Source organism: Trematomus bernacchii, unplaced genomic scaffold (genome assembly GCF_902827165.1).
Source record: "Trematomus bernacchii unplaced genomic scaffold, fTreBer1.1, whole genome shotgun sequence".
NCBI lineage: Eukaryota > Metazoa > Chordata > Actinopteri > Perciformes > Nototheniidae > Trematomus > Trematomus bernacchii.
In genome coordinates, this window is record NW_022987577.1 from 786,948 (window position 1) to 811,070 (window position 24,123).

The window sequence follows — 24,123 nt, forward strand, 5'->3', positions numbered from 1 at the left end:
TCTCCAGTATACTTGGAAATCTACCGAGCCCGGCGTACTCCGTTTGGAGAAATATCGAGGCTGCACATGAGTAGACTCCGCGGTCTTAAAATCCCCACAATGCTTTGCGCACGGACCAATTTCCCCAAATCTGTGGCGGAAGATGTAAGGCGGGGCCTCTCATATGACGCACACTTGCTAGCGTGTTCCACACTTCGTTTTCCGAATGCCAGGAAGTATTCTTGACTCGCTTCTGAAGCAAGATGCTCGGCAGACATGTGCTACCAAGCAAGCGTACTCGCGATTGACAAACACCCTCAGTTTCGCCGCGGCGAGGCTCTGGTCCTCGCAGCTCACGCGTGTGCTCCACTAGCACCGCTCATCGCGTCCAAATCGCGCACGTTCCGTGTTGTCCTGTAGCAGGCACCGCCGATGTCGGGCAAACGATCTTCAATACTCCGAAAATAATCCCACCAGACTCCTCTGCCCCTCCAACAGAGGGATGTCCTTGTCCTTTTTCCTTTTCGTTATTTCAAGCGATAAAAATTCTCGATCTTCTCTCGAATTATTAATATTTTTGGACGCCCTCGAGCTGTATAAGGGCGTCAAATGACGGCAAGACGCCCCCTGGCGGAAACGCTGATTCCATCCCTCACATACTTATGTATATATAATAACTTGCTTTAATTTTGTTTTTGTTAATTTGTAAATTCAACATGTATATTTTCTACTTTCTTGTTTATTTCTAGTCTTTTCATTTTTATTGTACGATGCCATGTCTTTTTATGCTGCTGCAACACAAACATTTCCCAACTTGAGATCAATAAAGTATTCATTTTTAAAGTGGAGGGCTGTGCAGAAATGTGCAAAAAGCAGTCCGTTGAACATGGCTCACAGTATTAAGAAAGAAATGTGATGCATCATGTTTTTGGGGTGGATAAGAAGTCAGTGGGGGTCCCGGGCATTTTATTCTCTGTAAATACTGCATATTTTTCAATGTTATTATAGTGTTCTTAAAATAGTTCTCTGTGTTTTTAATTTGAGTTTGACTTGCATATGCACCGTGACATCAAGTCAAATTCCTCGTACGTGTCAACCTACGATTCTGATTGGGATTGTTGATGAGGCCGGTAGTAATAATAATAATAATAATAATAATAATAGCTTAGATTTATATAGCGCCTTTCATGGGACCCACGGTCGCTTTACAGAGAAAAACAGGAGTGCAAACAAACAGTCAGACAAAACAACAAATAAATGAGGGGCCGAAGGAAGCAGAGAGGAAGATTTCTATAACCTCTTCAAATGAACGTAGGAATAACCAGAGCAGAAGTTCTGATCCTCTGATCCCCTGACAGCTGTTCTGAGTTTGAGATTGCACTCATTGTAAGTGGCTTTGGATGTAATGTGATCTACGCCCTCATGACTCAGAGCTGCAGTGATGAGGATGATGAGGATGAGGAGATGTTTGGACTGAGGTGTGGTTCTCCCTGCAGACCGGAGGCATGTCCAGAAACACACCAGCAGTTCATTTATATTTTATATTTATTTGTTTATTTGGCAGGGACATTGCACATTAATTAACACTTAAAACATGAAATGGGCCAAGTGTAAATATACCTTTCCATCCGCAGTCCCTCATATAAAACATTAAAGGGCCCATGTCATGCTTTTCTGGTTATTACCCGTCCCCTTGTGTGTTATGAAGGTCTTTCTGCATGTAAACGGTCTGCCGAGTCACAAACCCTCAAAGTACACCCTGTAGCGAGTAAAACTCTAACACAGAAAAGACCTGTCTATGCTGCCCCAGAACGCCTCGTTGGACATTTCTCTTTTTCCATTTGTTTCTTCCGGGGCCTATTGACGTCACTAAGGCCAAATGGACCAATAGGCACACCCTCTGCCAGGGCGGACTTCCGAGCAGCTCAGGAGCCCGCCCCGCGAGGCTCCCGGAGCAGCTCAGGAGCCCGCCCCGCACAGTGTGAGGTGGATTTCCCGCTGTGTTTCCCTGGATGCTGGATATAGACCAAGTGCCGTGCCAGCGGACACCGCGGAGCTCAGGCTGAGTTTTGCGGTGTCTCGCAGACCCCACGCAGCAACCAGGAAACGACAGCAGTAATCCAGCTCACACTGTCCGCTCCTCGAGCCTCAAAGGGCGGAGCAGCGAGCCCCGCAACGTCCCGCCAACACGGCACCCAGACCCCACGCAGCATTCTCATCTGTTTGTCATTACTGGTGTCATTTTCTGGTTGCTAACAAACGCCATTGTAACACATAATCACTGATGTTCCGCTGTAACGGTGGTGGACTTATCAGAACAGAGTGGGCGAGCTGACCAAGAATTTCCCCCAAAAATTACTTCTCGATTTAGCAGTTGACCAAAGAGTAATTTGATTACAGATTAATTGTAATTTTTTTTAATTGAAAATGTTCAGCCTCTTAAATATGGAGGTGTCTTTTTTTTCTACCTTTTTAAAAAATATATAATTTAAGTACATTTTTAAAGAGTTGTTAAAGTTATCCAAGGCGTTTAAAGACTTCACCTTGCGCTCTAAGAAACTGGGACATTTTTAATTATTTCTTCACATCTCATACACCACAGTTTCACCAAGACCCTCCCAAATAAGTACTTTTTAAAATAAATAAATCTGTTTCTGGTCTGGTGTCAGACGGGTCGGGTCACGCCGACATTTATTTATCTGGTTTCACCTCAGCCGACCACTGAGCTGTTTATAACATCTGCTCTCACTGCGTTCACCGTGTGTGTGAAGAGCATTGTGACACTTGTGTGTGAAATACTCTCTCCACACACACACACACACACACACACAGTGAGACAGACACACACACACAGTGAGACAGACACACACACAGTGAGACAGACACACACAGTGAGACAGACATACAGATGAATATTCAGACACACACCTATTTCTGGCATGTGGTAAACAGTCAGAAACTCTTTTGACCATCTACACACACACACACACACCCACACACCCCCTCAGGGAATACGGCGGTGTTTTTTTTTCTGCTTTAAAGAAGGCGGCTGTTTGTTTTGCAGGAATTCAGCAGGTTAGCTCGGGTCAGAGCAGCAGGAAAATAAATCTGTAAAAACAAATGTGTGTCCAGAGTCCGTCCCACACTACAGAGGTGTGTGTGTGTGTGTGTGTGTGTGTGTGTGTGTGTGTGTGTGTGTGTGTGTGTGTGTGTGTGTGTGTGTGTGTGTGTGTGTGGTGTGTGTGTGTGTGTGTGTGTGTGTGTGTGTGTGTGTGTGTGTGTGTGTGTGTGTGTGTGTGTTGTGTGTGTGTGTGTGTGTGTGTGTGTGGTGTGTGTGTGTGTGTGTGTGTGTGTGTGTCGTGTGTGTGTGTGTGTGTGTGTGTGTGTGTGTGTGTGTGCTGTGTGTGTGTGTGTGTGTGTGTGTGTGTGTGTGTGTGTGTGTTGTGTGTGTGTTGTGTGTGTGTGTGTGTGTGTGTGTGGTGTGTGTGTGTGTGTGTGTGTGTGTGTGTGTGTGTGTGATTGTGGTGTGTGGTGTGTGTGTGTGTGTGTGTGTGTGTGTGTGTGTGTGTGTGTGTGTGTGTGTGTGTGTGTGTGTGTGGTGGGTGTGTGTGTGTGGTGTGTGTGTGTGTGTGTGTGTGTGTGTGTGTGTGTGTGTGTGTGTGTGTGTGAACGGCATTTATATCTTAAAGGGGACCTATCATGCACTTTTGTACGTCTTGTATACATGAATATGTGTCCCCGGTGTTCCAGGGAACTCACCAAGTGTCAGAAACACAACCCTCTCTATTTTCCTCCATACCCAAATCTCTAAAAAAGGGGCTGCAACGGATCTGATAAAAACTGATCCAGATTTGAACACTGTCCTGACGTCAGGACGGTGGCGCTACGGCTATTGGGCCAACTCCACCAATCAGGAGGAGACAGCCACGGCCATTGCCGTTCGAAAGCGCTGGAGACGCTGTAGTACATATGCCAGGCCTGTAGATGGTGCTGTTCTCACTGAATCTGCCCTTGCTAAAACAGAGCTAGAAAATGTCAAATTGAGCAAAATGAGGCATGGCTAAAATGCATGATCTGTTTGGTATTTTGAAAAAAAAAAAGTATAAATATGCCTTATATAGGTATGGTCCTACACTATATTATTCAAATATAGCATGATAGGTCCACTTTAAATATAACCTAATTTGGTCATATATGGACTTTGTTCTAAATACAAACTTGTTTTTTTAACATACAGAATACATAAGGAAAGATAAACAAACATGCCTTATCGTTGGCCTTAAATCCAAGAGCATTTTCTCACGTGAAAATGTTTAAATAAATGTCTGTTAAATAATTGTTTGGATTATTTAACTACTGCATTAACATTTAGAAAAATACATCCTATAAGGAGGGCTAATAATCAAACATTAAAACACTTGCATATTTGAAGTTAGATTAAAGCTAATTTCAATACAGAGACGACGACAAATGGAAAAGTAAACAATGAATAAATTGTGGTACGTTCCACCATGAGGTACTTTGTGCATATCACCTGCAAACAAATCAGGATATTTGACACTGATTGGCTGATTGATCGGTGCATCTTCAATACATGTTTTGAAATCTCGCATACCTACTAAATAAACCTCGTAAAATAATCTAAATACAAACTCTAATGTCTTCTTCTCCTCTTCTCTTTCAGGAAACTGAGATTGCAGCCGAATGCAACCATGTAAGTGTCTGCACCGCATAAAACTCCATCTCCCAGCATGCACCATGTTGTCCTATTACTCCATGTTAAGCACCAGAGACATGTAGTCATGAAAAAAACTAAAAATAAGCACAACATTTTGGGAACTGCAAAAGTATTTTCAGATCAATGGATTTAACAAAAACACTCTCAGGCTCACTTACTGGTTTTATATCAGTTCACTTTAAATCATTATCGTCTGTTTGTGTAGTCCATTTACTAGCTTCTCCTTAACTCTTAGGTGTCTCACATCAACAGGGAAGATGTTTAAGGTGTTGACGTTACATGCTAAATGCTAACAGCAAGTTAAACTACTAGCATACAGATCCATATACTTGCTTTTATCTTCAGACTGTGTATAAATATGTGTTATTCTGATGTTTCGTGTATTTGTGTTTACCTCCTCCAGCTGCTGTGGAACTACAAGCTGAATCTGACCACTGACCCAAAGTTTGAGTCTGTCGCTGTGGAGGTTTGCAAGACCACCATCACTGAGGTGAGACCCTAAAAACACAACATAGTTTAATAGGGATGGGAACCGAGCCCCGGTGTTAAAGGGGCCCCGGGGGCTGAATTATTAAAGACCGTGCTACCGTGAAGCTCTGACGTTATCGGTCTTTTTATCGGTACTGGAGACATTTAAAAAAGATATCTGTGTTATTGCTACACAAACATTATATTGCAGTTTCAGTTTCGCCAACTCCGTTTCTAATACGCAAAAAGACTGCAAAATGCGTCTATGATTATTTTCGATCTTTCCAATCCAGCCAAGAGATCTGTCTCCCCCGTCTGTGTGCGAGGGGGCGGGGCAGTTTACACACATGCAGCTGCTACACACACACACACACACACACACACACACACACACACACACGGTTAACTCTTTCTGACAGAATACCAGGGGTGGGAAGTAGTGGAGTACAAATACTTTGTTACTGTACTTAAGTTAGGGCTGTGCGATTATGGCAAAAATCATAATCACGATTATTTGGGTCAATAATTGATATCACGATTATTAAATACGATTATTCATTGACTTTGAAAACATCCATTTATTGAACTTTAAAACAAATACAAATAATAATTTGAACAGTATCTTTTTAACTGTTGATAACCCTGAACGTATAATTCTACTGAGAAACCAATACAAAAATAAATAAGGGGGCGGGGCAGTTTACACACACGCTCTGCTACATGCATGCCACACACACACACACACACACACACACACACACACACACACACACACACACACACACACACAGGCAGCTGCTACATGCAGCAACACACACACACACACGGAGGAGATGGCGGAGAGAACGCGCTCCGAGGTGTGGTTAAACTTTACCCGTCTCGATGTGGACAATGCTCGTTACCTAAAGTGCAATAAGAGTTTAGCATGTGAGGGCGGTAACACGAGCAATTTGTCTAAACATTTAGTAAAAGTGCACCACATTCAGACGGAGGAATGCACCGGGTTCAATTTGTTAAAATACTGTTGTTTCTTTTGATGTGAAATATTATGTATTTAATTTAAATAAAGACAAACTGCTCCTCGTAAGCCTGTTAGACAGTCACTTTTTTGGATTACTACGGCCGCAACAATGCTCTCTGTGCTCTTCCCTCAGATTAAGGAGTGTGCATCGGAGCAGCTGGGTAAAGGTTTCCTGGTTTCCTGTCTGGTGGATCACCGTGGCAACATCACCGACTACCAGTGCAACCAGTACATCACCAAGATGACCACCATCGTGTTCAGCGACTACCGGCTCATCTGCGGCTTCATGGACAAATGTCGAGAAGACATCAACACTCTTCACTGCGGAAGCATCAGCACCGGAGACAAGGTGAGAGGCTGGGAAGATACAAATATAACTGGGTCTAAAGTGGTGCTGAGATAACAGATTTATGTGTTGGACCCTGAAGGCAGCATCTCCCTGGTTCAATGGGATTTCTCCATGTGATTTTGGGTTGTGTAGGATATTCATCTCTGTGTCAAACAAACGTTTATGATACTTAAAGTTCAGCAGGATACTCTCCACATATCAACACCACTTTATTATTTCTGAAATAAAAAGCTAACGTTAGGCTATAAAGGAACTACAGCACGGTCACATGACTTCACGTCACCACCGCTAAGCTAAAGGCGGCTAATGTTGGGCTATAAAGGAACTACAGCACGGTCACATGACTTCACGTCACCACCGCTAAGCTAAAGGCGGCTAATGTTGGGCTATAAAGGAACTACAGCACGGTCACATGACTTCACGTTACCACCGCTAAGCTAAAGGTGGCTAATGTTGGGCTATAAAGGAACTAGAGCACGGTCACATGACTTCACGTCACCACCGCTAAGCTAAAGGAGGCTAATGTTGGCTTATAAAGGAACTACAGCACGGTCACATGACTTCACGTCACCACCGCTAAGCTAAAGGTGGCTAATGTTGGGCTATAAAGGAACTACAGCACGGTCACATGACTTCACGTCACCACCACTAAGCTAAAGGTGGCTAACGTTGGCTATAAAGGAACTACAGCACGGTCACATGACTTCACGTCACCACCGCTAAGCTAAAGGTGGCTAATGTTGGCTATAAAGGAACTACAGCACGGTCACATGACTTCACGTCACCACCGCTAAGCTAAAGGTGGCTAATGTTGGGCTATAAAGGAACTACAGCACGGTCACATGACTTCACGTCACCACCGCTAAGCTAAAGGTGGCTAATGTTGGGCTATAAAGGAACTACAGCGTGGTCACATGACTTCACGTCACCACCGCTAAGCTAAAGGTGGCTAATGTTGGCTATAAAGGAACTACAGCACGGTCACATGACTTCACGTCACCACCGCTAAGCTAAAGGTGGCTAATGTTGGGCTATAAAGGAACTACAGCACGGTCACATGACTTCACGTCACCACCGCTAAGCTAAAGGTGGCTAATGTTGGGCTATAAAGGAACTACAGCACGGTCACATGACTTCACGTCACCACCGCTAAGCTAAAGGTGGCTAATGTTGGCTATAAAGGAACTACAGCACGGTCACATGACTTCACGTCACCACCGCTAAGCTAAAGGTGGCTAATGTTGGCTATAAAGGAACTACAGCACGGTCACATGACTTCACGTCACCACCGCTAAGCTAAAGGTGGCTAATGTTGGGCTATAAAGGAACTACAGCACGGTCACATGACTTCACGTCACCACCGCTAAGCTAAAGGCGGCTAATGTTGGGCTATAAAGGAACTACAGCACGGTCACATGACTTCACGTCACCACCGCTAAGCTAAAGGCGGCTAATGTTGGGCTATAAAGGAACTACAGCACGGTCACATGACTTCACGTTACCACCGCTAAGCTAAAGGTGGCTAATGTTGGGCTATAAAGGAACTACAGCACGGTCACATGACTTCACGTCACCACCGCTAAGCTAAAGGAGGCTAATGTTGGCTTATAAAGGAACTACAGCACGGTCACATGACTTCACGTCACCACCGCTAAGCTAAAGGTGGCTAATGTTGGGCTATAAAGGAACTACAGCACGGTCACATGACTTCACGTCACCACCACTACGCTAAAGGTGGCTAACGTTGGCTATAAAGGAACTACAGCACGGTCACATGACTTCACGTCACCACCGCTAAGCTAAAGGTGGCTAATGTTGGCTATAAAGGAACTACAGCACGGTCACATGACTTCACGTCACCACCGCTAAGCTAAAGGTGGCTAATGTTGGGCTATAAAGGAACTACAGCACGGTCACATGACTTCACGTCACCACCGCTAAGCTAAAGGTGGCTAATGTTGGGCTATAAAGGAACTACAGCGTGGTCACATGACTTCACGTCACCACCGCTAAGCTAAAGGTGGCTAATGTTGGCTATAAAGGAACTACAGCACGGTCACATGACTTCACGTCACCACCGCTAAGCTAAAGGTGGCTAATGTTGGGCTATAAAGGAACTACAGCACGGTCACATGACTTCACGTCACCACCGCTAAGCTAAAGGCGGCTAATGTTGGCTTATAAAGGCACTACAGCACGGTCACATGACTTCACGTCACCACCCACCGCTAAGCTACAGTCATATGACTTCATGTAAAGTAAATGTTGGTTATCTTAAATGAGTGTCTTCTGGTTCTCTAGAGAAATGTTGTGAGATGTGCTTCATCATGCGGTTAATATGTGTTGAAACATGTTGGCGAAACAAGTCGGAGAAGAAGAAGCTGAGTCATCTGACACATCACTGATATTCTGCAGAGCACTGGGGCTAAAGAAGCAATACTTTAACAAACGGTTAAATATTTAACCTATCATGCAAAATGCACTTTTGTACGTCTTTTCTACATGAATATGTGTCCCCGGTGTTCCAGGGAACTCACCAAGTGTCAGAAAACACAACCCTCTCTATTTTCCTCCATACCCAAATCTCTAAAAAAGGGGCTGCAACGGATCTGATCAAAACCGATCCAGATTTGAACACTGTCCTGACGTCAGGACGGTGGCGCTACGGCTATTGGGCCAACTCCACCAATCAGGAGGAGACAGCCACGGCCATTGCCGTTCGAAAGTGCTGGAGACGCTGTAGTACATATGCCAGGCCTGTAGGTGGTGCTGTTCTCACAGAATCAGCCCTTGCTAAAACAGAGCTAGAAAATGTCAAATTGAGCAAAATGAGGCATGGCTAAAATGCATGATCTGTTTGGTATTTTGAAAAAAAAAAAGTATATATATGGTCCTACACTATATTATTCAAATATAGCATGATAGGTCCACTTTAAGTATCAATCCATACTGAAAAACCCCAAAATAAAATACAAATAAAATCCGGAGAAAGTGTCTTTTCTGTTAGCGTGTGAGTCCATTTCCTCCTCCTCCTGCTGCTGAGACAAACTGCTCCTCGTAAGCCTGTTAGACATGCGCTTATTATGGGATATCACAATTAAAACTGGGAGCAAATGATTAATTTGTCAGCGACTTCATTATCAGGGATTTGTCACAGAGGCTAATTTCAGCGGAGATTACACTGACCACGTTTACTCAGACTGAGCTCATCTCTGACCACATCGAGAAATATATACAAATCATACTCTGAAGCGAAAGGAGACATCGCTCTAATGTCGGATAAGTGTCGAAATAAACTATCATTCTGCAAACTGGGAACGTTTCGGAAGTAGTTTTAGTCGATGTTGACAATTTAATCTTTTTTTACATGGTTCCCAGAGATTCTTGACCTATATTTTAGAGTTTGTAATAAGGGGTAAGACATGAATACGCATTAGTATCGGATAGCACAATTTAAAAACTGGGAGCAAATGATCAATTTGTCAATATATATAAAACATCGCTCTAATGTCGGATAAGTGTCCATTCTGCAAACTGGGAACATTTCGGCGAACGATTCAAGTAGTTTTAGTCGGTGTTGATGATTGAGTCTTCTCTACATGTTTCCCACTGATTCTTGAGCTATATTTAAAGACATAAATAGGCATGTGTGTCTGTAAAGCCTGCTAAAAGTCATAATAAACATTCCCAGTGTTGCTACAGTAAATCAACTTGATCCTTGTTTCAAACTGTGCCGCGCTGGGTCCTTGAATCTGATGTTTAGTGTGAAATAAGTCCAAATCCAAAATGCTGAAAATGCAGGCGTTGGCAACACTTTCTTTACATTTAAGATAAAATATGTTAATGCTTAACTATTCTCCTCTCACTATCAAGGCCTAACCTTCCCTAAGCCATAAAAACAACATGAGGAAGCTCTTCTCAGGTTCAACAGTAGTGCAGATACAGGTGGTTGCTCCTGTTATGGAGGTGATATTAAACCATAAAAAGAGATTAAATTCCCATGAGCATAACTGTCCTCGTTAACCATTCACCACTTCATCTCGACAATAACGTACAGGCGGAAAAAAACACATCAGAAAATCTGATATCAACGTGTTTTCAGTTGTTTAAAGAGGCCTTATTCTGCTTGATGTGGTGTTCCCTCTCCTGTAGTGTGTTCTATAGGTTTTAATGTAAATGGTCTGCAAAGGCTAAAATCCCCGCGTTCCCTCTCCCAAAGGCCTCCATTGTTTACTTCCGTTAATAGTGACATCACTATGGAACACTCGCTCCTATTGGCTAGCGCTCTTTACACATTGGCCGCTTTCACACCAAGTACTTAGCCGGTACTTGTCCCCGGTACTTAGTCCCCCCGAACTCTTTAGTCCCTCGAACTGTCCTAGTAAATCGCATTCTCACCGGAATGAGTCCCCTGAGGGAGGGTTACGCAAATGAAGCCGCTGACGTCACTTCTTCTGCTTTGGGTTTACTGGCAGGCCACAAACAACTTCACGGCGTATACTGCCACCCGAAGTCCCCGTCCGGAAGTCCCAGGAGTTGGGGCCTGTCTTCAGTAGAAGCTGCTGGGAGTCCCAGCAGCTTCTACTGAAGCCTTCAGAGTAAATCGCCAGAAACGCCGACACCTCCTCGTCACTCCACCGCTCCCATGTTTTCTTTTGTGGTGCCATAAGTTAGTCTCTCTCCATTGGTGCGCTGGGCTAATGCTAATAATGCTAATGCGAGCAAATCAAATGGCAGCTTCACAAAACTTTTCAGAGTTTTACGGGGCGTGGTTTGCAATTCGCCCAGCCAATCAGAAATTGTGAGCGTGGCCGACACACCCACGAACCATTTCCTCCTCAGGAAAGTACTACCTCTCTAGCAGGGACTATCTGGGGGTGAAGAGGTTTGCGCGAACTAGGGACTAGTTCCAGATCCTTTTTGGTGTGAAACCAAATCTCACCCCCCTATCGGCCTAGTTCGGGGGGAAAAGTACTCCGGTGTGAAAGCGCCTATTGTACGTGATAGGCTAAGGGGCGGGACATCTGTAAGCGGTGGAAACATTTGCTGTACATCTAAAAAAAAAAAAAAAAACAGACAAAGTGTGCAACCAGGAGCTGATAACCTTGATAAAGACATGTATCACTCATGAAGGCTGCCTCTCTCCTGTTTCAGTTGGAAATAACTTGATTTAAAACAAGTGATTGATTTGAAGCTACACACAGTTAAAACTAAAGAATCGTGTTTAACCCTCTGGAGTCGACGCTGGCGCCATAAAAAGTTTTCCGCACTCTCGCGGGAATATCTCCCCAACGGAGCGAGCTTAACTTTCACTTTCGATTGCACGATAAAGCCCAGTGCCTCACCTTCGTCACAGGTGTTGCCGCTTGTTTGTACCATTTTCAGGCGATTTGTAGTCTGTTCTAGAAAAACGATTCACAGGGTTCATGTTTTAATAGCATTTTTACAAAAAAAAAGCCCAGGCGAGCCTAGCATGTGAAAAAAGGGATTAGACTTCAGAGAGCAAATAAAGCAAAGATGTATCACATTACCTGACGCCTCATTTTAACACTGTGACCTTTGACCCTCCCTCAGGACGTCCACTCTCAGGGCGAGGTGATCGCCTGTCTGGAGAAAGGTTTGGTCCGGGAGGCGGAGGAGCAGCCGGGGGCTCATCCAATCAAAGAGGAGTGCAAGAAGTCCATCATGAGGGTCGCAGAACTCAGCTCCGACGACTTCCACCTCGACAGATACCTGTACTTCTCCTGCCGAGAGGACCGCGAGCGCTTCTGTGAAAACGTGAGGACGCAGGACACGTCTTTTATAGAGTAACGGATGATTTTAAATGCATCCAGATGTATTACTTTAAAATAATAGCTGATCATGTATGCAAGAAAGTGCTTTTTGAGTCCTCTTGCTTTCCTTAACACTAATATGTCATTTATTTTCAGACCGTTTTAGATAGCAACCTTTTGGGGTTTTAAAAATGTATTTGTCATTTTTTAAATCCTGCAGAAACCCTTAAAATGTGAAGTTATAAGTCATCCTTTTTAGAGTTATCTAGAGTTATAGCTTTTGGTTTTCTTTCTTAAGGCAATGGTTAATTTATATTTATCTCTCTTTTCAGACGCTGGCCGGAGAGGGACGGGTTTATAAATGTCTCTTTAATCACAAGTTTGAGGAGGCGATGTCTGAGAAGGTGAGTGCTGGAGATTGATTCACAAATACTTCAGTTTTAAGAAGCTGTGTTGCTTAAATAGTGATTAATGATTTTTTAATTACTAGCTTTCGTCCATGTATAACCTTATGTGTAATTTCCCTTTCATACATTCACTTTTAGAAGGGGCAATTATATATTAAAAGAAATTAATTTCAACGTTAAATTTCAATATTTCAAGTTTTCCTGGAGATTTCTAAGTTGAATTATAAAAATGTACCTGAAATTGACCGACCCTGAAACCATTAAAATGCGTCCCACTTGGAGTATAAATATAAAAAGACTCCCCCACCCTGTATTTGACCCTCTGTGTGTCCTCAGTGCCGCGAGGCCCTCACCACCCGGCAGAAACTCATCGCTCAGGACTACAAGGTGAGCTACTCGCTGGCCAAAGCCTGCAAATCAGACCTGAGGAAATACCGCTGCAGCGCCGACAGCAACGTGCCGAGAGCCAGAGAGGCGAGGCTGAGCTACCTGCTGCTCTGCCTGGAGTCCGCCGTGCACAGAGGTACCAAACACCTGCGTTTACTTCCATTAACCTCAGATTTTAAGCTTTTTTTAAGAGTACGTTTACTTTTATATATTTATTAAATAAATTAGGTCAAAAAATATATCTATTTTACTACTGTTACTACTACTGTTACTACTACTGTTACTACTACTGTTACTACTACTACTGTTACTACTGATACTACTGTTACTACTGTTACTACTACTACTACTGATACTACTGTTACTACTACTACTGTTACTACTGTTACTACTGATACTACTGTTACTACTACTACTACTGATACTACTACTGATACTACTGTTACTACTGATACTACTGTTACTACTACTACTGATACTACTGTTACTACTACTACTACTGATACTACTACTGATACTACTGTTACTACTGATACTACTGTTACTACTACTACTACTACTGATACTACTACTGATACTACTGTTACTACTGATACTACTGTTACTACTACTACTGATACTACTGTTACTACTACTACTACTGATACTACTACTGATACTACTGTTACTACTGATACTACTGTTACTACTACTACTACTACTGATACTACTACTGTTACTACTACTACTGATACTACTGTTACTACTGATACTACTACTGTTACTACTGATACTACTACTACTACTGTTACTACTACTGTTACTACTACTACTGATACTACTGTTACTACTGATACTACTGTTACTACTACTACTACTACTGATACTACTACTGTTACTACTACTACTGATACTACTGTTACTACTACTACTGATACTACTGTTACTACTGATACTACTGATACTACTGTTACTACTACTACTACTACTGATACTACTACTGTTACTACTACTGTTAGTACTGATACTACTACTACTGTTACTACTGATACTACTGCTACTACTGTTACTACTACTACTACTACTGATACTACTACTGTTACTACTACTGTTAGTACTGATACTACTACTACTGTTACTACTACAACTGATACTACTGTTACTACTACTACTACTACTGATACTACTACTACTGTTACTACTGATACTACTGCTACTACTACTGTTACTACTGATACTACTGATACTACTGTTACTACTACTACTGATACTACTACTGTTACTACTGATACTACTACTACTACTGTTACTACTACTACTGATACTACTACTGTTACTACTACTACTACTACTGATACTACTACTGTTACTACTACTACTGATACTACTGTTACTACTGATACTACTACTGTTACTACTGTTACTACTGATACTACTGCTACTACTACTGTTACTACTACTAATACTACTACTGTTACTACTGATACTACTGCTACTACTACTGTTACTACTACTACTGATACTACTGTTACTACTACTACTGTTACTACTACTACTGTTACTACTACTACTGATACTACTGATACTACTACTGCTACTACTACTGTTACTACTACTACTACTACTACTACTGATACTACTGTTACTACTACTACTGTTACTACTACTACTACTACTGATACTACTACTGATACTACTACTGTTACTACTGATACTACTACTACTGTTACTACTGATACTACTGCTACTACTACTGTTACTACTGATACTACTGATACTACTGTTACTACTACTACTGATACTACTACTGTTACTACTGATACTACTACTACTACTGTTACTACTACTACTGATACTACTACTGTTACTACTACTACTACTACTGATACTACTACTGTTACTACTACTACTGATACTACTGTTACTACTGATACTACTACTGTTACTACTGATACTACTACTACTACTGTTACTACTACTGTTACTACTACTACTGATACTACTGTTACTACTGATACTACTGTTACTACTACTACTGATACTACTGTTACTACTGATACTACTGATACTACTGTTACTACTACTACTACTGATACTACTACTGTTACTACTACTGTTAGTACTGATACTACTACTACTGTTACTACTGATACTACTGCTACTACTGTTACTACTACTACTACTACTGATACTACTACTGTTACTACTACTGTTAGTACTGATACTACTACTACTGTTACTACTACAACTGATACTACTGTTACTACTACTACTACTACTGATACTACTACTGATACTACTACTGTTACTACTGATACTACTACTACTACTGTTACTACTGATACTACTGCTACTACTGTTACTACTGATACTACTGCTACTACTACTGTTACTACTACTAATACTACTACTGTTACTACTGATACTACTGCTACTACTACTGTTACTACTACTACTGATACTACTGTTACTACTACTACTGTTACTACTACTACTACTACTGATACTACTACTGATACTACTACTGTTACTACTGATACTACTACTACTGTTACTACTGATACTACTGCTACTACTACTGTTACTACTGATACTACTGATACTACTGTTACTACTACTACTGATACTACTCAGAGTTCCCGTTAGCCGGTAATTACCGGACAATGACCGGTAAAATATGCTGAAGTCCGGCAAATCTAAATCTCTCCGGTCAAAATGTCCGGTCAAAATAATTTTCCCTTAGCGCAATACCGCATCAGTTGCGCCACTTATGTGACAGACAAGAATAGTATGTGACAGACAAAAGAGTATGTGACAGACAAAAATTGTCAATTCTAATGTCTAACACTTAATGTGGAGAAAGAGATGTCCTGTATGGGTTGATTGTGCGTTGATCTGTTGGTAATGCCTCGGGGTTCCGGTGGGCATGTAAACAAATTAGTGATGTGTCGGTCGCGAACGAGCCGATTCTTTTGAACGGCTCTTTGGTACGAACGAGGGGAACCGAGTCCTACTTGGTGAGAGCCGTTCTTGTTATCGTTCAATCGTTGGTCCGCACGGTCCGCACTCACTGCCTGCCAAAATCCACTCGCCTTTTAAAAAGCTTGATTTTGTTCCCCAAACGTATTCTGTGAAGATCCGCCACTACTCTGATTGGTAGGTTTCAGCACGAGGAGTGAGATGGGGTGGGTCTTAACGGAATACGCGCGAGAGAGAAGTCATAACAAGTGGTACAGGACAGGTAGACGACGTGTTTTTCGGATGGAAAATGAGCCAAACGCGAAAACGCAGCAGCATTTGGATGCACTTCAACCAAAACCCAGGCAGTGATAAAGCGCACCATTTGTAAAGGCAAAATATCCTTTAAAGCAGGGTCAACAAATAATCTCCATCGCCACTTAAAAACACAGTATCTAATATTAAGAGTTGCATGAATTTCATTCAAGGCAAGGCAACTTTATTTACTTAACACATACAGAGGGTAAATTCAAAGTACATTCACTGACATGAATGACATGGATATGGCGCCACCTTGTGTCATGTTTACAATGCCGATTATTGACATTAGGTCTGGCAATCATTATCCTGGTGATTATTTTGCAGATAAACCTAGTAACCTTAAAAAAACGGCTCTTTTGAACGGCTCTTTTGAACGGCTCTTTGAAAGGAACGGAGCCATAAGATCCGGCTCCCTTCAAAGAGCCATAATTCCCATCACTAAAACAAATGCATAATGCTGCGCTATACTTTGTGGCCTCATCCGGTTGCATAGCGACGCTTATTGTTTAGGTGTCTTTTAACAAGCAGGTAGTCATATCATTAGCTAGAACTAGCTAGATCTGATCGATATGGACATAAATGCGAGTAAAGTCTAATCTGACAGGAGAGAGAGATCGGCTGCTGCTGACGAGTCGACACGCAGCTCTGCATGATCCCCTGCAGCGGCGAGCAGAGCAAAACACACACTTCAGGTTAGAATATCACACGTAGCTATTTTAATTACCTCTCAAACTACCTAAACTAGTTATAGATATGTTTAGTTTTACTGTCGGGTCACTCATTACTGGATCCGCGAGCTGCATGATACTGACGGGCTGTCAGGAGAAGGAGAGAGCGCTCCGTTTATTATTCCCGCGTTTTTGTAAATTACTGTACACTTTTGAATAATGTAGTTAATCTACTATAATTAGTTTGTTTAATGTCGAATCATATCAATTTGTTTTAAAGCTCAATAAATAACAAAGAAGACCTTTAACCGGCACTTATCTAATTTTGTCCGGAAGATTTCAACTTTAACGGACATGTTGACCGGCAAAAAAATATTCTAACGGGAACTCTGATACTACTACTGTTACTACTGATACTACTACTACTACTGTTACTACTACTACTGATACTACTACTGTTACTACTACTACTACTGTTACTACTACTGTTACTGATACTACTGTTACTACTACTGCTACTACTACTGTTACTACTACTACTGTTACTACTACTACTGTTACTACTACTCATACGTATACTACTACTACTATGAGAGTTTTCAGTCTGTGGCTCTAAGTGTGGTTCTATCTCTAATTTAATATATTTATTGATGCACAGCACTTTTGGTCAACTCGGTTGTTTTTAAACGTGCTACAGAAATATAGTTGGATGGATATCTTCTAAAATACTACGGGTTGAGTGTTTTCTTACAGCCTTTCTTCCTGTGTGTGTGTTGCAGGCCGTGTGGTCAGCGGAGAGTGTCAGGGTGAGATGATGGATTACCGGCGGATGCTGATGGAGGATTTCTCTCTGAGTCCTGAGATCGTGCTGCACTGCCGCAGTGAGATCGAGGGCCACTGCTCCGGCCTGCACCGTAAGGGCCGGACGCTGCACTGCCTGATGAGGGTCGGGCGGGGGGACATGGGGGCCATCGACCCCAACTGCCAACGGGCGGTGAGTCAGCATTTATATTCACGATATATGGAGAAAAAAACCTGGCTTAATTATGTCACTGTTGGTGTTTCTCTGAAGGATTTAGTCGCTGTTGTACCATGCAAACGATTAGTGTCTTGCAGCAGGCGGTGAGTCGGCATTTACAGTAACGAAGTATTTGTACTCCACTACTTCCCACCTCTGTCTATACGTGGAAAAAAAACCCAGGCTTAATTATGTCACTGGTGTTTTTATAAAGGGTATCCTCTCTGTGGTACCACCCAAGGTTGTTCATCTTAGAGCGGTAAGACTTTAAATGCATCAAAAGGAAATGCTTTGTCATGTTATATTACATTTAGCTGATGCCTTCTTCCAATGTGACTTACAGTAAGTGCATCAACCCTGAAGGAACAAACTCAAAGTTTATAATATAAGTCTATTAGTGTATAAGCCCAACCTGATTGAAGTGCTACTGCATGAGCCTCACTGAAAGCCAAACATGTCTAAATGCTACGTACAGAAGAGAGAGAGAGATATATTTGCCGTAGAAATTGGTGAGTTTTCAGTCTGTGACGGCGGGTGTTACTCAGCATTTTATCATTGTGGTGAAGAGATTACATTTTGCTGAATCACTTCTGTTTTATTTAAGCTGAGACCAGTTCTACAAGTTGAGTAACTTTAATAAAAAAGGCTTTCAGAAATCATTTTTCGTAAAGAATTCTCAGTTTAGAGTCAGCTCTTGATCCCATCCTTACATTTTTTTGTCATTTTTAAAATGACTTAAAGTCTGGGTATTTGAGTCCTATCTAAGTCAAAGAAAATATAATTTTTTTATAAATTATTCAATGACGTTTGAGACTATTTTTATGGTTTCAACCGTCTTTGAAACTCTTGGAAATGTGTGAAATTAGATCAGAGAAATTAAAGTTATTATTTAAAGCCTGCTTATTCACTTATTTTGTTGTCTTTGTTAACTCTAACTCAATAAGGCACATGTTTACGTCTCATCGGCCCGTGTTTAAAAGGAAAAGTTGCTTTGACCCACTTATTAAGTCACTTAAACCGTGCGTCACAAAGACCAGCACCTACCAGAGTTGTATTGTTTTGTTGTTGTTTTCTATATTCATGTTGTTGTTGTTGTTGTCCCTCCTCAGCTCCAGACTCTGATCCAGGAGGCTGACCCCGGATCAGACTACCGGATCGACCGAGCTCTGAACGAGGCGTGCGAGTCGGTCATCCAGACGGCCTGCAAACACATCCGCAGCGGAGACCCCATGTGAGAGAGGAGAAACACTACGACTGCTACTGCTACTAATACTACTACTGCTACTAATACTGTTACTGCTACTACTGCTACTGCTAATACTGCTACTAATACTACTAATACTACTAATACTGCTACTAATACTGCTATTACTACTAATACTGCTATTACTGCTAATACTGCTACTAATACTGCTACTGCTACTAATACTAATACTACTGTTACTGCTAATACTGCTACTAATACTATTACTGTTACTGCTAATACTGCTACTGCTAATACTGCTACTAATACTGCTATTACTAATACTACTGTTACTACTAATACTACTACTAATACTGCTACTATTACTGCTATTACTACTAATACTGTTACTGCTAATACTGCTACTAATACTAATACTACTGTTACTACTAATACTGCTACTAATACTGCTATTACTAATACTACTGTTACTACTAATACTGCTACTAATACTGCTATTACTACTAATACTGTTACTGCTAATACTGCTACTGCTACTAATGCTGCTACTAATACTGCTGTTACTGCTAATACTACTGTTACTGCTACTAATACTGCTGTTACTACTAATACTGCTACTAATACTGCTGCTACTAATACTAATGTTACTGCTAATACTGCTACTAATACTGCTACTGCTAATACTGCTACTGCTACTAATACTACTGTTACTGCTAATACTGCTACTAATACTGCTGCTACTAATACTAATGTTACTGCTAATACTGCTACTGCTAATACTGCTACTGCTACTAATACTACTGCTACTGCTAATACTACTGCTACTACTACTGCTACTGCTAATACTACTGCTAATACTACTGTTACTGCTAATACTGCTACTGCTAATACTGCTACTGCTACTAATACTACTGTTACTGCTAATACTGCTACTAATACTGCTACTAATACTGCTACTGTTACTAATACTACTGTTACTGCTAATACTACTGTTACTGCTACTAATACTGCTGTTACTACTAATACTGCTACTAATACTGCTGCTACTAATACTAATGTTACTGCTAATACTGCTACTAATACTGCTACTGCTAATACTGCTACTGCTACTAATACTACTGTTACTGCTAATACTGCTACTAATACTGCTGCTACTAATACTAATGTTACTGCTAATACTGCTACTAATACTGCTACTGCTAATACTGCTACTAATACTGCCATTAATACTGCTAACTGGAAGTTGTAATGCAGGAGTCGTCACAATAGTTTAAATGTGTGTATTTGTGGTGCAGGATCCTGTCATGTCTGATGGAGCATCTGTACACGGAGAAGATGGTGGAGGACTGTGAGCACCGCCTGCTGGAGCTGCAGTACTTCATCGCAAGAGACTGGAAGTAAGTCCTCCTCCTCCCCCCCTTTCTTCATCACAGGATAAAAACAACTGCTTTTATGACTAATACTTAAAGGTCCCCTATTATACTGTTTTTCATCAATATATCACAGGTCTCAGATATATACAGAACCTGTCTCTGATTGGCTGAAACACCAAACAGATCATTGCAGCATCCCATAATCCCCTCTGTTTTAGCCTGTTTCCAAAGTGCTGATTCTCTGTCTGTTACTTTAGATGAAAATAAGGAGCCCCTCCCCACGCCCCTCTGAGAGAGATTTGGTTAATATGTTTTGTCGTTATGACATCATAAAGTGGCCAAAATCTGATCAGCATGGATCAGGACAAAAAGAGAGAGAATCTTTGTTCCTGAAACTTTCAGAGTCTCTTTCCACAGAGGGGACACATGTTGATGAAGAAGAGACATGAAGAAGAGGGGACACATGTTGATGTAGAAGAGACATGAAGAAGAGGGGACACATGTTGATGTAGAAGAGACATGAAGAAGAGGGGACACATGTTGATGTAGAAGAGACATGAAGAAGAGGGGACACATGTTGATGTAGAAGAGACATGAAGAAGAGGGGACACATGTTGATGTAGAAGAGACATGAAGAAGAGGGGACACATGTTGATGAAGAGGGGACACATGTTGATGTAGAAGAGACATGAAGAAGAGGGGACACATGTTGATGAAGAAGAGACATGAAGAAGAGGGGACACATGTTGATGTAGAAGAGACATGAAGAAGAGGGGACACATGTTGATGTAGAAGAGACATGAAGAAGAGGGGACACATGTTGATGTAGAAAGAGACATGAAGAAGAGGGGACACACTGTTGATGTAGAAGAGACATGAAGAAGAGGGGACACATGTTGATGTAGAAGAGACATGAAGAAGAGGGGACACATGTTGATGTAGAAGAGACCATGAAGAAGAGGGGACACATGCTGATGTAGAAGAGGACAATGAAGAAGAGGGGGACACATGTTGATGTAGAAGAGACATGAAGAAGAGGGGACACATGTTGATTGTAGAAGAGACATGAAGAAGAGGGGACACACGTTGATGTAGAAGAGGACATGGAAGAAGAGGGGACACACGTTGATGTAGAAGAGACATGAAGAAGAGGGGACACACGTGATGTAGAAGAGACATGAAGAAGAGGGACACACGTTGATGTAGAAGAGACCATGAAGAAGAGGGGACACACGTTGATGTAGAAGAGACATGAAGAAGAGGGGACACACGTTGATGTAGAAGAGACATGAAGAAGAGGGGACACACGTTGATGTAGAAGAGACATGAAGAAGAGGGGACACACGTTGATGTAGAAGAGACATGAAGAAGAGGGGACACACGTTGATGTCGAAGAGACATGAAGAAGAGGGGACACACGTTGATGTCGAAGAGACATGAAGAAGAGGGGACACACGTTGATGTAGAAGAGACATGAAGAAGAGGGGACACACGTTGATGTAGAAGAGACATGAAGAAGAGGGGACACGTGTTGATGTAGAAGAGACATGAAGAAGAGGGGACACGTGTTGATGTAGAAGAGACATGAAGAAGAGGGGACACGTGTTGATGTAGAAGAGACATGAAGAAGAGGGGACACACGTTGATGTAGAAGAGACATGAAGAAGAGGGGACACACGTTGATGTAGAAGAGACATGAAGAAGAGGGGACACATGTTGATGTAGAAGAGACATGAAGAAGAGGGGACACATGTTGATGTAGAAGAGACATGAAGAAGTGGATTTTGCATAATAGGTGACCTTTAATATTGCTCCCAGGTTGGACCCCATCCTGTACAGGAAGTGTCAGGGCGACGCCGCCAGGCTCTGTCACACTCACGGCTGGAACGAGACGAGCGAGATGATGCCGCCCGGCGCCATCTTCTCCTGCCTCTACCGACACGCATACCGATCCGTGGACCAGGGCCGCCGGGTGAGTTCATCATAATAATACATTTTATTCATAAAGGCGCCTTTCAAGGCTCTCAAGGTCGCCGTACAAGGTACACAAAACACAATGTTAGAAAAATATCACTCGTCACCGATACATGTATTTGTGATCCTCTCCAGAATGGAAGTAGTCATCACATACAGAGCATCAACTAGTTCCTGAACAGTGTCCTTCACATGCTGATATACAAGAGAGGGAGTTACACAGTCACAAGATGGAGGAATACCGGTTCTTGTTATCATACATCCAGTCATCTACAAAATTCTGACTTTTTTCTCAAAATCCTGACCTTTTTCCTCAAAATTATGAATTTTTCTCAAAATCTCAAAAATTATGACTTTTTCCTCAAAATCTCAAAATAATGACTTTTTCCTCAAAATCATGACTTTTTCTCAAAATCTATAAATCATGACTTTTTCTCAAAATCTCCAAATTATGACTTTTTCTCCAAATTATGACTTTTTCTCCAAATTATGATTTTTTTCTCAAATTATGACTTTTTCTAAATACTTACAAATGTTAATAATCACTGGTCACCGGCTTGAGCTTCAATCTCAGGATCCATGTATCTCTGATCCTCTCCAGAATGGAAGTAGTCATCACATACAGAGCATCAACTAGTTCCTGAACAGTGTCCTTCACATGCTGATATCCAAGAGAGGGAGTTACACAGTCACAAGATGGAGGAATATAAAGCAGTATTCAATGTTTGCAATGCAATTTTCAAAATGTATTATTGGTTCAGAAGATGTCGAGCACCACAAACTAAAGGCTGATCCCGTCCATCACGCTGGATTTGTGGCCAAAGTCTTAGCAGCAGAAATCATGAAGTAAATATATCGAGGGACTTTTCTGAACTTCCTCACTAACCGGAGAATATTCTCCTAGCTCGTCAGTGGGAAGTCTGAAGCAGGAAAGAGAGGTTTTACTGTGAGTACGTCCAACACTACAGATGATGATGATGGTGATGATGATGATGATGATGGTGGTGATAAATCAAATGAAATCACAGGGAACTGGACGCTTCTGTCCTGATGTCTGTAATTGTTGTGTAATCTCGGTGCATGTGGGAGTAAAAGTGCTGCTGAACTGTGATGTGATAATCAATGGATACACGGATTAATCAACTGGATTAAATTAAGTTTCTGATTAAATGAAATAATTTGCTTAAAGTGATCCTCCACTCAGATAGATGGTTTCATTAAAGAAAATAGTATTTTAATTCTTTAGAAACTTCTTAAAAGCAGCAACATCTTTGATCTGTAGTCCATATTTTGTTCAGTTACATCCAATCATACATATCGTGTCTCAAATAAAGTTAGGAGCTTCTGTGTTAAGACACCAGCTTTTAAAACAAGGACATTTAAAGGTGGGGTAGGTAATTCACTTCAGAAACACTTGTTATATTCCATGGAATGCTCTTAACATCCCGATAGCAATGAATACATTAAAAAATATCATCAGTGGAAGCCGTAATACTGTAAAAAGC

General features: G+C 41.7%; 1 protein-coding gene across 2 annotated transcripts in view; it reads left to right on the forward strand.

Annotated features, from left to right (window-relative positions):
- Positions 1-24,123, forward strand: part of LOC117479838 (Golgi apparatus protein 1-like) — a 56,648-nt gene that overhangs the window by 11,561 nt on the left and 20,964 nt on the right. Inside the window, exons 2-12 of one of the 2 annotated variants that reach the window (XM_034126929.1) lie at positions 4,664-4,693; positions 5,121-5,207; positions 6,340-6,555; positions 12,130-12,333; positions 12,662-12,733; positions 13,073-13,259; positions 17,829-18,043; positions 19,177-19,298; positions 20,567-20,668; positions 22,463-22,616; positions 23,523-23,564. In XM_034126929.1, coding sequence (XP_033982820.1) covers positions 4,664-4,693; positions 5,121-5,207; positions 6,340-6,555; positions 12,130-12,333; positions 12,662-12,733; positions 13,073-13,259; positions 17,829-18,043; positions 19,177-19,298; positions 20,567-20,668; positions 22,463-22,616; positions 23,523-23,564 — 1,431 coding nt within the window. The remainder of the gene's footprint in view (positions 1-4,663; positions 4,694-5,120; positions 5,208-6,339; positions 6,556-12,129; positions 12,334-12,661; positions 12,734-13,072; positions 13,260-17,828; positions 18,044-19,176; positions 19,299-20,566; positions 20,669-22,462; positions 22,617-23,522; positions 23,565-24,123) is intronic. The other variant, XM_034126930.1, reaches the window with a different exon arrangement.